The 15,555-nt window shown below is 44.3% G+C and overlaps 1 protein-coding gene and 1 non-coding gene across 4 annotated transcripts; both read right to left on the bottom strand.

Annotated features, from left to right (window-relative positions):
• Positions 1-1,470: 1,470 nt before the first annotated feature.
• Positions 1,471-9,016, bottom strand: EIF5 (eukaryotic translation initiation factor 5). Of its 3 annotated transcripts, XM_066998393.1 has the most exons (12): positions 8,907-9,016; positions 8,541-8,736; positions 6,243-6,522; positions 5,905-5,986; positions 5,507-5,679; positions 5,019-5,130; positions 4,194-4,333; positions 3,548-3,706; positions 3,164-3,325; positions 2,720-2,884; positions 2,346-2,480; positions 1,471-1,866 (listed from the first exon to the last, which is right to left on the bottom strand). In XM_066998393.1, exons 3-12 carry the CDS (start codon positions 6,312-6,314, stop codon positions 1,774-1,776), a joined length of 1,293 nt encoding a protein of 430 aa, XP_066854494.1. In that variant the 5' UTR covers positions 6,315-6,522; positions 8,541-8,736; positions 8,907-9,016; the 3' UTR covers positions 1,471-1,773. The 3 variants fall into 3 exon arrangements, with proteins under 3 accessions (XP_066854494.1, XP_047925815.1, XP_013053759.1); XM_048069858.2 differs by lacking the exon at positions 8,907-9,016 and having other exon boundaries at positions 8,541-8,811; XM_013198305.3 differs by lacking the exons at positions 8,541-8,736; positions 8,907-9,016 and adding an exon at positions 7,059-7,210.
• On the bottom strand, positions 4,542-4,665 carry LOC125183480 (small nucleolar RNA SNORA28). Its single transcript, XR_007165535.2, has one exon. It is a non-coding gene; the product is annotated as a small nucleolar RNA SNORA28 (small nucleolar RNA).
• Positions 9,017-15,555: the final 6,539 nt, after the last annotated feature.

Here is a 15,555-nt window from a genome sequence, read left to right as displayed (position 1 = left end):
CAACTCCTGGCTCCACACGGGACCACCCAAAAATGAGACCACATGCCTGAGAGCAGTGTTCCCCCATGCCCTGGGGAGCCTGTCCCAGTGCCCGACCACCCTCTGTGTGAAGAACCTTTCCAAACACCCAGCCTGACCCTCCCCTGTCCCAGCTCCATGCCGTTCCCTCGGGTCCTGTCGCTGTCCCCAGAGAGCAGAGCTCAGCGCCCGCCCCTCTGCTCCTAATGAGTGAGCCCCTCTGCCCAGCCCTCCTATTTGTCAAGATCTCTGTACCAGGCCTAGCTTTAGCATCATTTATGAAAGCATTGAAGAGAACTGGCTCTAGAACAGAGCCCTGTAGAACTCTCTAGTGACTGAGCACCAGCCTGATACTAACTCCATTTACTACAACCTTTTGAATCCAGCCAGAATTAACAAGTAGTTTTGAAATACAAACCTTGTTTTTAAGCAGCAAGAACAAATATACTTTTAGAATAAAAAATAAATCAATCCCACGACTAGTCGCATTTGTATTTAAAGTCACATTTTGTACAATTGCAATAAAATACCTGTGTAAAGGAAGACAAGAACGCATCACCTACTGCACCTTCAGCCCATCTTTGTAACATGGTTTGCCAGGTGTGCTAGTGCTAAATGACAATTTGATTCCCAGATCCCACGCAACCTAAAAGTACGCTGACAGCCCTACACTCCACTACATTACAGAGGAAAACTTGAAGCTCTTGCCCATTCCATTGTAGCCAGCAAACATTTTTTCTTCATCTGATCCTAAACTCTGCTAAAGCTGACAGAAAAAGCAGGTCATTGCATGGCCTTGGTATGTCACAACAGCAAATCTCACCATAGGAATAAAATGCTTTTTTTTTTCTTGTAATTCTGCTTTCAGAAGAACAGAGTTATGGATGAGAAAAGTCATGGTGTCGGGGCACACCAAGAGCTAGCTACAAGAAAGCGTTCAGGCCCTGGGAGCTGTTTAACAGGCATACCTTCACCTATGCTTCTCCCAGGTCAAAAGCTACTGCTCAGTCATTTGTTTCCTTATTTAAAGGTACAAAAGTTAGTCTACTCCTAAACGTTAATCCTCAGACTGTTCTTTTAGAATTGCAAAGGTCACTCCCATGGCTATGCAGGTCAACGGTGTGGCTTCCTGTGTTCAAGGGAACTGATCTCACCTTCTTCCTTTCCTCATCCTCAAATCACTTTAGGAGAGTGCCAGGTATTCAGGCACTCCCCTAGATCAGTGCACAAGTGCAGTGATGTAACTAGTCCAAGCACTGAAACCCATATTTAGTGATTTCTGGTAAACACCTGTGCCAAGCATGTATTTTTCAAGTAACTGTCTCTCAAACTTCCTTTTTCAGTCCAAGACAGAGCCATCACACCCAGCCCCATTGCAATGTTGATCCCATGATGTAAGTTGCACCAGGTTGTATACTTACTTGGAAAAGAAACAAAGTTTGGAGCCCTGAGTGAAGATTGACCAAAACCAAATCCTTTATTTCCACAACTGTATAAATGTGCTCCAAGTATGTGTCCAACACAAGTTAGAAAAACAAAATAGAACATGCCATTCGCAAACTAGAGCCGTTCACCGACGTGCTGACTCCTTGGTATTAGGCTTAGTTACACAAGACCAGTCACAGTAAAAAGATACATTTTAGAGTACAAAGAGTAGCAGGATGTTAAGCCATTTCAGCTTGCGCACATACAAGTCACACTTCTGGCAGAAAACGCAGAGAAGTTTGATTATGCTGGAAGCTACTTTGCATCACTTTAAATGGCATCAATATCAATGTCATCATCTTTACTGTTTGCAGGCTTCACAGTTTCAACTTTAGGGACACTGGCAGTTGTAGAGTACACCACCTGTGAAGACAAGAGATGTACCTGTTAGTGCTTAATGGCAGTGGGTGCTAGAGAACACTTTTGCTTTAGTGTCAGGAGTTGCTAACATCTACCTGCTCGACAGTTCCCCTTACCTGTCAGGAATGCTTAGTGTGTACTCCCAAGCACACCTGTCTTTAGCAACTAGAGGTGCACATGCGTGTCTTTAAGCAGCAGGGTCTCAACCAGGAGCAAGTAATACAGAGAGGAGCAAACATGCATGCAGTCAGCTGAGTGTAGCTACCAAATTTCACCTTGGTCTGATCTGTGAGGAAAACTATTTCTTCCTTAATCAGCTTTTCTAACACCCCCCCTTGGCTCTTCTAAGACACAAGGTTTTATACTTGCCAACATGCAGAGCAATACATTAAGCGAGCTATTTTATAGTATACTAAGACAAAGTGCCCCGAAGTGTACAGAGCAGTGTAATTCTGGAGTTACAGGAGGCGAGCCTTTCCTACCTCTATGTTTTCATCTTCATCCTCTTCTTCATTACCGGAAGATTCTTCTTCAGCTTCCTTTAGCCATTTAATAAATGGTTCTGCTTTGACACGGATTTCTTTGGCAAGCTCCTTTGAAACATATTTCTTTGAGGCCTGAAAGACCGAGTATGTAAATTCCTTTAGTGTTTAAGCCAAATCTGTATGCAATCGTACTGCAATACACCAAGCCTAACTTCACCCCACTACCTTGAACAAGCCATTTTTGAAAGACATTTCTCCCAGATAATCATTCTGAAGTACATGACTGTTTGAAGACATCTGCCCAAAAGATTTTACCAGAATGGCAGAAGCAGGTGCCTAACATATACGGCACATTACATACTACCACTCACCTTTTCTGCCCAGCCAAGGATGACTTCTTCTTCCAGAAGATCTGCATCATACATTTCCTTCAGAATATGTGGTATTTTAGAAATAAGCTGAGACTGATGCATGGCTACCACACACTCAAAGCCATGGAGAAGGTACCTCTGAGCTTTCTTGTTATTGTGGCAGAACTAGAATTGCGAGAAGGGAAAAAAGGAAAGCAAGAGCAAATAAATTATGCTGCTTCTTCTCTAGAATGAGTTGCTGCTTCTGCTTACAGTTCAATAAGACAGCAAAATCTACAACAGCTTGTATTATTCCTCACAGCACTTTTCCCAAGCTGTGAAGTACTGGTTTAAAAACTACAATAAAGTCATCTCTCCCCTAGTAAAGCAATCCAGAACTGACCCGAATAGTTATCTCAAACACATGAGGTTGTTACACTGGGTGCAGAACAAGAAAAGTCTTACACGAAGGAAGTGACGTCTGTATTTCCTTATCTGTTCACGAATTTTTTCGTCGAAAAGGACTTCAGTGAGAACTAGAGGGCCCATGGCCTTCACATCCAGTCTCTCTGCTTCTGCTACAATGTCTTTGTCAGAAGAATCAATGACACCTTCTTCCTTCTTTTTCTAGAACATAGTACAGATAGATGTTTTAAAGCCACTGGAGCCTGCATTAACACTCTAATAAACTCTTTGCTTCCCAACCAATGGTGGAACCAGTACTTTTGTAGGAGTTTAAGCCCTAAAGTTGGAAGACTTCAGTGTGTGTATATAAAAGGAGCTTGCTCTTCATCTCCTTCTTAGCATTCTACAAAACTACAGCTCAACAGTGAATAAATAAATATTCACCTTCACAAAATCAAACAGTATGTTGACTCTCTCCTCCACTGTTCTTTCCAGGTCTTCACTAAGTGTAAGGTTCTTTGCATGGTCACTGATTTCATCCATTCTACGCCTCTGGGCTTCTTCTGTTGTGTCTTCACCCCAATCATCATCATCCTCCTCCTCCTAAAACAACAACAAAAGATTCATACAGTGTTACTACAAACTTATTAATAGGTTGAGTTTTCTCTAGATACAGATCTGAGAGCATTTTTGTGAGTATTTCTGACTCTTCCCTACAGAAGGAAGAAGTTACACTATGATCAGCTGGTCAGAGATGGAGAAAGGGCTAATGGAGAAGAGTAGAAGTAACTAGGTGTGCATCTGTAGACATCTGTTGTTACCGTGCTATGCCTCATCAGTATCTACTACAATCATTTAGATACAATCCAGGTCTCCTGAGAGGAGCGTGCAGCTGTCACTTAGCAAGGAGCACACATACTGAAGAGTTGGTAGAGCTACTATAATGGATGTGCAGGGATACTTCTATTGCAGCGATTAACTTCTCCTTATAGTACAACTTTGATATGATGTTGACTAGCAAGGAATCTGAAGTTTCAAACCAGAGCAAGACACAATCCACCCTCATCTCCCCACATTCCCTTCTACTTACCACAACCTGTGGAGGAGTAATCTCCTCTGGTGGTGGGGGTGGAGGTGTCTCATTGCTGGACACGGAACCATTCTCTTTGTCCTTGCCTTTTCTATTCTTCTTCTCCTTTTCTTTCTTCCCTGTACTAGTGTCGCCACTTTCTGAAAGTGAACGTTAGTGTAGTGTATTAGCTTTCTTGATTCCATAGATTCCCTGCAATGACACCTCTGCTAATTCCCCAGGTATATCGATCCAGATTCTTTTATTCACAGCAGGTGATGCACAGTGCCTGTCTCCAGCTGCACTCACAGGATAATCTACACAGCTCATAAAACCCCTGGTTCTAGTGAAAGTCTTGTTTCTCATCCTGGTGTCCAAGTCCATATAACAAGTGACCTCACAAAGCAGAGATCCCCGGAATAGGTTAGACTTTTCTAATTTAGCAAGCTTAAATTGCAGCAGGCAACCAAATGCTTACTACAGAGTGTTGCTTGCAAAAACAACTCCATTACAGTTCACGTTTACTACACTATCCTTCCGCTTCACACGGACTTAAATGGAAACCCGCAGTGAGCACCTGCTGATTAACTCTTCCTACTAAATTTCACCCTACTTAGGCAAATAAAATTCTGCAGATACTGCTACCTGAGAAGGACACAAGAGAACTGACTGCTCATATTTAAGCTACGAACACAGATACTTCATCCCAACCCACAAATGTACTCTAGCAGTACACCAGAACAGTTTTACAGTTACTGGACACTAACCATTTGCTCTTCTACTAACAGCACTCACACTAAAGAGGTTCCCTTTACCACCTCCCCTCAAACAAAGGAACCCACTTACCAGGTGGGTTTTTGAGAATGAACGTGCAGAGTTTATGGTTTGTGTCAAGCATGCCTCGATAGCCACAGGCTTTGCAAGAGTTACCTATAGTTTGTTTCTTAGGATTGACATGCTGTAAGAGAGAACAAACTCCAGTTAAAATACGATTCAGAGAACAGATATGCATTAAAACCTAAGCCTGCTATTTATCATCTCCGTACGATTAAGCCAGAGGTTTACATGCTTTAATCAGCCCTAACAGAGTTGAGTTTAAACATCGCAATTTAGCTCCGAAGTTCTGGGCAACTGTAAATCTAAAACCTGGGATGGGTTTTAGATTTCTCTTCATTTCACTAACTAAAAATTAGAAATTAACTAAACTAACAAAGATAAGTCACTGGATTTCTCTTCATCGGTATCTGAATCAGCTTTTAACACTGCACCACCTTCACAAACATCAACGCACCACTTCTGTACTGTTACCATTAACACAGAAAGAGAGCACTCACCAGATCAGTTTCAGGATTCTCACACTCAGGACAGAGAACAAATTTTTTAATGAATCCATCCAACATGTCTTGCAACTTATTCGCCTCATGAGATCCATTGACAATGTAACGGTCATTCTTAACATCAAACTGGGTCTGTGCTCCCAGCTCACAACCAAAAAATTTGGTAGGATCTGCAAAAAAATCGTAATAATCAATGGAGTCCTTGGGTCTTTATTGTTGATTGAACTGCAAGTAGATATGCCATTGCTCCTTCCTGATCATTATTTCTTCCTTAATCGCTTTTTCTTACAAGTCTTGAAATAATATTAATACTTTATTAGCTATTTAACACTATCACTTGAAACAAAAGTGAAAGCCTTCAAAAAAAAAATGCTGTGTCACTGCAGACTACTTACACGTTGGAGGCCGATTAAGCGCCTTTGCAACGTCAACCATGTTGACTATAACCGTCTTTATTCCATTTCCTTTGCCCTCAACCTAAAAAAAAAAAAGCTTTTAAGTTTAAATGACCGCAATAGCCCAACCCCATGTATACTTCTTGATTTAACTACATCTAAGTTCTGCTTTGAAGTGTCTTCTTAAGAAGAGTTAATGTGCACTTACTCTGGACAGAAAAATGCAGTCACCCCCTCCCTATGACTGGCTAAGTTCAGTGTCATTATCTCAGTTCTGCTACATCAAGAGCGACTAACCTGAAACCCTACCTACTTACCACTAATGGTTAGTAAGTTACCTTGGCAATCAGACGGGGCATTTTGTAGCGATAGAACTGATCTGAAACACTGCGGTTGACGTTGACAGACATTTTGCCTTATTAGTAGCTTTATCAATAAGATGAAGAGATCTTTGATTGCAGTTTTTTGGTATCTTCTGTCTGGAGAAGACGGGATGACATAAACGACTGCAAGAGTTCTCGGTCTCTGACATGAAAAAATTTTCGCCACTGAGGCTGTAAGGTTCTTGCTTGTATGCTATGTTTCCCCAATACAGGTACCAGTGGCTGCGCAACAGCTCTGCAAGTGTTAATAAACAGAAAAAAAAGTGAAATTTATCTTTACATACGCCAATGAAATCGTACTACAAAGCAACGTAAGAAACTATTTCTGGAAAGGGGAAGTGGAGTTCGTTATGCTGCGGCTTTCATCAACTTGTGAAGCTTAAGACAATAGCCTTGAATTGTACTGCCGAGTAACTCTGCCTCACCTACACCACAGAGCTTTCCACCCTCTCCTTTCTTACAACCCCAAACCCACTGAACAGCTTAAGAATATTGTCTGCACAATTAACTCCTGAAGGAGTGCCATGATCAATAACGAAGGGAAAGAACACTGCTCAATTTACAAAGACCAATGGCTCTTGCACTGAGAGGGTCACGTGGTACGTTTCAGGCTGCAGGGTAGAGAAGTGGGAGAAAAATCTGGAACGGTTTCAGATTTCACATCATAGCATGAGCCTATTACATAAACCGAAGCCCGTCAGAATGTTGAGAAATGTCAGTGAGATGAAGCAGCAGCAATCTGTAGCCCCATATAATTTTTACATGGCTTACCAGTTTTTTGGATCGGAGTAGAAAAGAGTTGAAAATTAGGTAATTCTCCCTCTCACTTATGGATTCTCATAGCAGCTTCTGTTGAGTTTTGACTTAACAATAAGCCTGATAAAGTCTGACATAAGTTGCTTCACTGTAGAAAGCCTAGCAATGCAGAGGTACAGAGCAGTGCAGCAGCTTTTCCAGTTGATTTTTTTTCTTGGGGGAAGGGGGGGGAAGGAAGGGGAAGGAGGATGAATCCTATTATTAAAGTTGCCTTAAGCAGTATTTACATATTTAAATTAACGCGTGTCCCTATAATCAGATCTAGCATTACGTAAACCACAACTGGTTGAGGTGACTAGACAGGCAACCCTGACTACAGCATGGTTATTCTGACACGTCATCATGTTATCATTAATGGCAGATGTGTTGACACATGAAAATAGCCTCCTTAGTATTTAACGTGTAAGAGCGTGCCTATCGATTCCACACAGTCCGAGTCCCTCTGGCCAGGTTTACAAATCCTTTCACAAGAAGCGTGCTTTGCGTATGCCATGTATTCTGCATTAGTCCTGACGCAGTTTTACCCTTCAGCAAAAACTGCACCACGAATTTCGTTCCAAGCACGAGGCTACCTTCCCCAGGATGTCTAAAAAAGAGCCAGCATGTGATCTGACCACGTGCTTGCAGAGGCACTGAGGAAGCAGGTATCTTGGTGACTGAGCATAAGCTTTTTAGAATGCGTGGTTTCCCCTCCTTCCATATTACAGCTTTTGTCTGTCTGCTGTAGACTAAAGCTCCCTCTCCTGGTCTCTAAGCCACCTCATCCCAATCACCCCCCCCCCCCATATTTATTGGGCAGAGCCGAAGAAGCGGGAAGGCAGACAGCCTCCCAGCTTCAAAGCCCCGTTTCCCCGCCCCGCTCAGGCCCGCGATGACTCATAAATGCAGCAATTAAGCACTGAGTCAGCCCCAGAGAAGATCGGGGGGGGGTGTGGGTGTCACCTCCAGCCACGCATGCGCTCCCTAGGAAGGGGGGGACGCTCCCTGGCCGCCCCCCCAGCCTCCCTCCCCTTCCCCAGGGCTAACCCTTGCCGATCGGGCGCCCCCTGCCCCCCGCCGCGAGGCTGTAACTGCGGCACAGCCCCCCAAAAGAAGCCTCCCCCCACTCCCCACCCCCAACCCCCCAAGCACGGGGAGGCGCGGCCCAGCCGCCGCCATTTTGTCTCGTCGCATGGCGCGGGGAGCTGGGGGGGGGGCACAATCAAAGGAATAATCCGCCCCAAAACTTGAAAAAAATACGAAATTAAAAAATATAAGGGGCGAGCGATCGTTGTTGAAGGTATCTCCATGTTCCCTTCTAAAAGGGTGCCGGAGATTTCTTCATAAAAATACACCCCCCGTCAACAACGCGGCGCCCCAGCCCGCCCGCCTGCCGCCCCGCACCGACCTCGTCCTTCCAACCGCCCTCACCCGCTGCTCCCCAGCCCAAACGCTCACCGTTTTCGTCCAATAAAGACATAAACCCAACGCTGCTCGCCCCGGGCTGCGACGAAGCCGAGTGTGCGAGGAGAACGAGGCCGTGGGGGCGCTTATATCCAGCCGGAGGCGGAGGAGGCGGAGGCGGACGCCGCAGCCTCCGGGTCCGGGCGTCCTGAGGCGGGCGTTATCAGCAGGGACAGCAGTGCCGGACAATCTGCGGGCAAGACACAACCAGGGGCATCGTTAGCGGCGGCACCTGTGAGGAGAGGGGGGAGGAGGAGGGGGGAGAAGAGGGAAGGGGGGAGGGAGCTGCGGCGGCCGGCGCGCAGCTCAGGCAGAAGGGGGCGGCTGACGGGACCCCGGCAATGGCTGCCCCGTACTCACCTCTAGAATGTTCTCGCTCTGACTGAACAACGCCAAAGCTGGGATCAATCAGCCAGCGGCGCGCCCCGCCCCCCCGCCCCCCCCATTGGCTCGCCGCTCGCTCCGGGGAGAAATTATTGGCTCGGGGCTCGCCGTGCCCTTCGCCCACTGGTGGAGGCCGCCGTCAATCAAACCGCCCCTCGCTTCGCTGCCCTTCCCCCGCCCTCCCCCCGCCAGTGCCCCAAAGGACATCGCGTCTACGCGGGGCGGCTCTCGCGAGACTGCGCTGAGGGGCGGCGGGCGGCGGGCTGAGGCAGCGGGAGCTGCGCGCTCTCCCCGGCTCCTTTCCCGTGCTCCGTTCCCCTCGTTGTGCTGGGAGACGCCATCACACGTGTCCCCCACAAGCACCCTCCAAAAACACACAGACCCCTTCGGGGAGGGCCCTGGTCTTTCTCTCGCCTCGGTTTCCACACAAAATCGCCGCCGGCCCTCGTGGCAGGGTGCTCTGACCAGGCCGGGGCCGTGGTTTGTTTGAAAGCACGACCTGCAATGCTGTAGGAATGAAAATTTGGGGGGGGTGCAGCTCGTCATAGACGGGCAGCGGCCAAATGTTTGGCATCGCAGCAGCTAATTTGTGTTACAAACACTTTTAAACAATTAAAATGCTGAATACATTGTGTTTTTCCTGTACGGCCTGCTTTTGTGTGCAGGAAAAGGCCTATTTATTGTCCCTGTCATAGCGACTCAGCTTTGGATACCTCTGGGTGCTGGGGCTGCCTTTGTCTCTTACAAAGGATAATTCAAATTCTGTGTGCACCTAGTTTCAGTTCTTAATATAAAATGCTGCTAGACCTCCTTAGCTTAATCAGCACCCTAGATAAAGCAAGTTTGGATTTATATGTTTTAAAAGCAGGAACATGGGTCCTTTTTTGTGCTCTGTTCTTTCCATGTCTTCCATCTCCAGCCCTCCAATATGACAGGATTACATATTTTGGATGTTTCAGAACACAAATAATTTTGGCAAAGAGCTTTTTTAAACTTTACCAATCAAGTGATCAATCAATTCTCTTACCTCTTTCAATACTGCCAGGCAGAACAAGAAGACTCCAGTTCCTGTCACTGTGGCTTAGTGAACAATGTTGGGAAGCCTCTTGATGGCTATGTGGGTGTATAGGGAAAAAGAAGTAACGAAGATAAAAATGAGTAGCGACATTATATAATGTCATATACTCTAAATTTCTCCCTAAGTTAGTTTTGAAACAGTTTTCCCAGCTGACTTTGATAACATGTTGGCGTGGTCAGAGCAAACCCCTTATACTGAGCCTTTAGGTATGCCTTGAACATTTTTGGTCTGATACGCAAAAATACTGCGTTTAAATACTAAGGTGACTGATAAATGAGATTTTCTTAGAAATCATAAAAGAAAAGCTGGGCTATTGTTATGGACACTTTCTGTGACACACAATAATAAAAAACTTGTTCTTTCAACTAGAGCGGCAGAGCAACAAACCTGGAAGAAATAAATGTGCACGTCCCCCAATACTTTCTAACAAGATCCTCTACACCATGGCCTCTGCCCTGGTTGTATGTTTCTTTTCAGCCCATGGAATAACAAGTCTTTGTAGCCAGGATGTTGTCTTGTAAAACATCATGTCTTGGGCTTCACTATCTGCATTTGAAAAAGTTAAAAATCAGGATATTTTAAATGCCTCCTTGCCTCCTTCAAGGCAAGGTTGGATGAGGCCCTGTGCAACCTGATCTAGTGGGTGGCATCCCTGCCCATGGCAGGGGGTTGGAACTGGGTGATCTTTAAGGTTCCTTCCAACCCAAACCGTTCTGTGATTCCGTAATTGATAAATAGAAAGTAACACTTTTTTAAACATGAGAAAGTGTTAGCACAAAATAAGGAAGTATCTCTCCAAAGTATGTGATGCTTGGAAGTTATCATGAGGGAGAGAAAATAATCATAAAAAAGTAGGAGGCAAGCAAAGCACAGCAGGAACTCCTTTGCTGTAAAAATATGCAGCATGTATAATTTGCTAAATGCCTCCTTTCTGCGGCTTTAGTTTCATGCTACAACACCTCTGAGGTTAATAAATTGCAAGTGTTAAAGCATACCACTGCCAACACCACTTTATTGAACAGCAAAAGGGAAATGAGCCCCTGGATTTGGTGCTATTTGACATAATGAGTAACTCTGAAGATTTATGATTAGTAGTATAGAGAAGGATTTTTTAAAGTTTTATAGTATATAAATTGACATTGAGTTAAGAGTAACCTTTTTAGATAGTCTTCCTTCTTCAAACAACAAGTCCCATACAGATGAAGTCAGAAAATACTCTCTCGGATTATACAAAATAGACTAAACTTGTGGATTATCGTCTCCTTAGTCCCCAGTTGTTGTTTTTCTCACCGGAAAAATTCACCAATACTTGATGTTGGATCCCAGATACTTTTACTGAATCATAATATTTATGTTTTTTTCACTTTAGTATCTGGTGGCTTGGACAAGACAAAATATCCTCCTCCCACTCTAAAATGTCATGGTTGCACGAATCCTGAAGTTCGTAGTTTACATTGCTTTTGTGACCTTCAAAATACAACCACTTGTGTGCTTTGCATTTCACAGATATAAACTAAGCAGTTTTTATATATAACCCTCCCTTGTAAAGACATTTTAAATGGCATGAGTAAGTCAGGTTTTGGAAGTGGCCTAATGTCTGAGAATAGGAAGTTTTCAGCAGTGGGTCTCATAGTGTGTTTCCTTATCACAGGAATGTTTTATTATGGTTCAGTTCAGCCTTGGGCTATTCAAGTTATTTCTATGTTGCCTTAGTTTTTATTAAAAAATAACAAAGAGTTAATGTATGTGATAAGGCAGCAAAGCCAACATTCGAGAATTAATGTGTATTTAAAATGTAAATCTTCAGAAATTGGCATTTAATCACAGGTGTTTATATTTTCACACAGACAACCGTGCATTCTGTCTGCAGTTTGTTCTTCAGCTAGTTTGTCATTGTGATGAGGTTGGCTATAAACATTACCCCCGTTCAATATTCAGCTGGTAACCTTGGTCTTGAAAAATATTTTTCCTCTGCTGTAAGCTGCGTATGTTCTCTTCCAGTGGCTGGTTCAGAGCTGATATTTTTTCCAAGGTGGGCAGGAAGCCTTAGAGAAGCTGAGGACGTGATTCCTCGTTGTGCCATCTTCGCAGCTTTTGCTGCTGCAGGATGCCCAGGCACACGGTGCTGCCTCTGCTGTGGGTTCTGCTGTGCCTTATGTCTCTGGGCTCCCCGTGTTCCTGCGGCAGGGCCCTGGGAGGCACTGAAATGCAGCCTGTCGGGGAGGGCGATGTGGTTGCCTTCGAATGTGGCTGATTCCTGACAGTGAAAAGGACTGATATGCAAAAGCAACTCAGACATGCTACTGCTGTATCTATAGGAATTTCAGAAGATGGAAGGCCAAGATTATGTACAGTTACACTGAACCCTGAATAGCAATACCCTGCCTTCTGCCTGTCTTGGAAATGTGTAGAGAATGTTTAATTATTTACATGCCAGATTTGAATATGCAACCTCTGTGGAATCACAAGTCCAAATTCCTTCAGGATTGGTATTTGGAAGATAAATACATTGAATAGCTGTGACCTTACTGTTCAGCAGTCATTCCTGCTTTTGAGCAGAATTGGACCCTGATCAGTGACAAGGGCAGAGGTTTGTTCTGTTCTTACTGCTCAGGAGCTCTGCAATAATTGCTGCCCTGCAGCAAGCACACTGTTCATCTTTTGTGCAGACTCACTTCATAAAATGCCTTCTTTTCCATGCTCTGTAATGTGATGGTTAGCTATTCGCATTAGTAGATCAGGAGTTAGTAAACAGAGAAGAAAAAAATGATGAGAGCAATATACACATACAGCCATTATTTTCCAGTAGTTATTTTTGTTGCTTCTATATCTATGCAGAAGTGCTAAAATATCCCAGCTCATGTTTGGGTCTGAGTGCACTAGAAGGGCTCGGTGTTCTGCTGGCAGCATGAGGCAGGCTCTGCCCCAAATCTGTTGTTCATATTTCATCAGGCACCATGAAGCTCCCTCCTGCCCTCCCTCTTTCTCTTGCAGCGTGTGGCTGTGTGCGTAAGGGAGGCGCCTCAGCAAAGAGAAGCAGCCAGCTTTCTCTGCAGAATATAAACTGGTGTTTGAGAGCTGTAAACGTTAAGGGAAATGGACTTTTTTTTTTCTGTATCCCATTGTTTCCTATCAGGATGCAATGAGAGGTATGAATACCAGGGAGGGGAGCAGTGCTAAGGGATGGCGAGCCTTCCCCTGCCTCTCCAGCTAGCGCTGCTCAGTATGAGACCCACACACGGGGTTACCTGCTGAGGAGCACTACCTGTCTATACCAAAACTATTCAAAAGCGAGTACAGTTCACCATGCTGTATTAAACAGAATAGGGAGTGGATTCCGAGGGCATTGTTAAATGTAAATGTAAATGTAAATGTAAATCTAAATCTAAATCTAAATCTAAATCTAAATCTAAGTTGGGCAGATAATATCCTGACTCCATCTGGATGTTTGTTTGCCGGAATGCCCTTTCCTAAGTAACAGTACTAATATATCTTTACTTAGACCAACTGATGCATCTGGAAAAACTAGCAAGCTTCCTGAAGAGATGAGCAATACCCATTTGTGTGTGCTGAGAGAAGGGCTAAAGGCTGTCATGGGGTGGTTGTGGACTCCTGACCACAGGCTATTCCTCAGTGGCGTTCTCTGTGCAAGTATGAATTTCCTAACAAAACCCACGAGCAATAATACAGTGCCTGGGGATTGGCAGCTCCCCCACGTTGTTAAGCACACATTTTTGGATTTTAAGCAGTGCATGCCTTCAGCAATGCATTAGAAAAATGGATGTTTGAGCTATCAGGCTGTGCATACTCAATGAATATCAGAGTGGTCTTGCTGTCTTTGTTGGCTAGGATAATATAGATTTTCACTGCGGTATTCCTTTATTTGTTAACACATTTATGAGTGCTTTGCTTTGCTTGTTATTTTTACCATTCCTGATTTTTCAGTAGTGTACCTTTACCTTTGGCATTGCGCTTGGCTGGTCCTTTGTCTGGGGGAGGAGTCTGTTGGGAATTTTACAGACAGTAGTTCTTTGGAGGACAGGACAAAATAAAGTATCCTTTCGAGCAAATAAAACCAGACTGTGTTTAAAGAGGCAAATAAACATAGGCAAACTCACAGAAATGAATGGGGAGTGCAAACGGGGTGGAAGTTCAATTAGGAGGTGAATTCAGCACGGCCTGGGAGTCTGTGAAAGAGGGATGTCCTGACCAAGTGAGCCATCTTTTATTCCTGTGTCTCAGCAATAGGCGGAAGTGTTGGTGATAGGAGTCAGAGAAGCCAAGTATCCTCGGTTTGTCCAGGTAGCAGCTTTGGCTACAGGCCTACCTGGCAAATACTAGCATTATCCAGCAGCTGCATGCTTGTGGTTGACAAATCTGCCAGCAACATTTATATGGTTGCTGAAAGAAGTGGATGTGGAAGATAAGGAGTCCTTGAGGAATATAGCTTCCAGCTGAGAACCTGCTGTCAGAGCTGCCTGCCTGTTCATTATGCTCATTAGCAGCCACTGCATTTACATTTCCATGCTGCTTGTCATAGTCAGGTCTCAGACATCAAAATCTGTGTGTTTGTGAGTTAAGTTAAAGCTCTCTTCTAGTAGCATTTTAGTGATTTACACTTTTATTTCCATTTCATTAATGGAATTGCTCGGGTCCTCCTCAGCTGTCGTGTGCTTTGCCATCACCTCCACATATAGATCCTCTCCCATCCTTTTCCTTTGGTCTCTGAGGGTCTGGCAACCAGTGCTGTGATTACCAGTATTGATTTCCCAGCAGATGTTGATTCTTAAGTAGTAGAAAAGAGTAACGACTGCTTAGAGTTACGTATTGGCTTTCCACTTTTCCCAAGAGGAGTGTGTTTTTGCCTCTGATTTTGAGACTGTATCTCCAGAAACTTCCCAGTCTGGGGACACTTTAGAGATCTTAAATGCTCTTAATCCCTTCCCTTGTGTTCAGAAGCATGTGGCTGCTGAGCTAGTTTTTAGGGGTCTGCACTACAAATTACATCTTCCTTTGCTGTTCTGTTCTGTTCATTCAAGCACGGAGGAGTGTCTGCTTTAAAATAATATGAGCACATTGCTGGGAGAGTTGGAATTTGGAGGCAGTGCTGAGGAACAGCTAGTGATTATGTTCATGCTGCTGCTAGAAGATCTGGTAGAGGAGAAGATATGCCTGATGCTTGTGCCGAAAGCAAAGGTCTGCTTTAAAGGCAAAGGAGAATCTTCATGTTCTCCAGAACTAAACCTTCAAAGGAGCTGTTTGGCTAGGAGGGCAGAGTCATGTATTTAGAAACAGACAGCTAGAGAGATAACAGGAAAAGTTTTGTCTCCAAAGTCTGATTTTATATCCCTTGCAGACTTGTCTGTATTGCAACATCAAAGGTGTTTTGCAGGGCACTGCAGGCTTTTAGGCGGATAACGCTGAATTTGTAGGCTGTAATTTAGAATTTGCTGCTTGTTTGGTATGTTTTGCCTTGAGCTTGAGTACAGCTGGTGCAGCTGCTTAATAAAAATACAGGGATTACCTTTTGTAATGAAGCAAATAATA

The sequence above is a fragment of the Anser cygnoides genome, chromosome 5 (assembly GCF_040182565.1).
Source record: "Anser cygnoides isolate HZ-2024a breed goose chromosome 5, Taihu_goose_T2T_genome, whole genome shotgun sequence".
NCBI lineage: Eukaryota > Metazoa > Chordata > Aves > Anseriformes > Anatidae > Anser > Anser cygnoides.
The sequence above is the reverse complement of the archived record's forward strand: the minus strand, read 5'-3'. Positions and strand labels throughout refer to the sequence as shown.

Bases quoted from the DNA above. Each gene is read 5' to 3' on its own strand.
- EIF5 (XM_066998393.1), bottom strand. From the start codon at position 6,314: ATGTCTGTCAACGTCAACCGCAGTGTTTCAGATCAGTTCTATCGCTAC. The intron at 3,707-4,193 runs GTAAGTAGAAGG...TTGTTGTTTTAG, and splicing joins TTACTCCTCCACAGGTTGTG to GAGGAGGAGGATGATGATGA. The intron at 3,326-3,547 runs GTGAATATTTAT...ACTATGTTCTAG, and splicing joins TACTGTTTGATTTTGTGAAG to AAAAAGAAGGAAGAAGGTGT.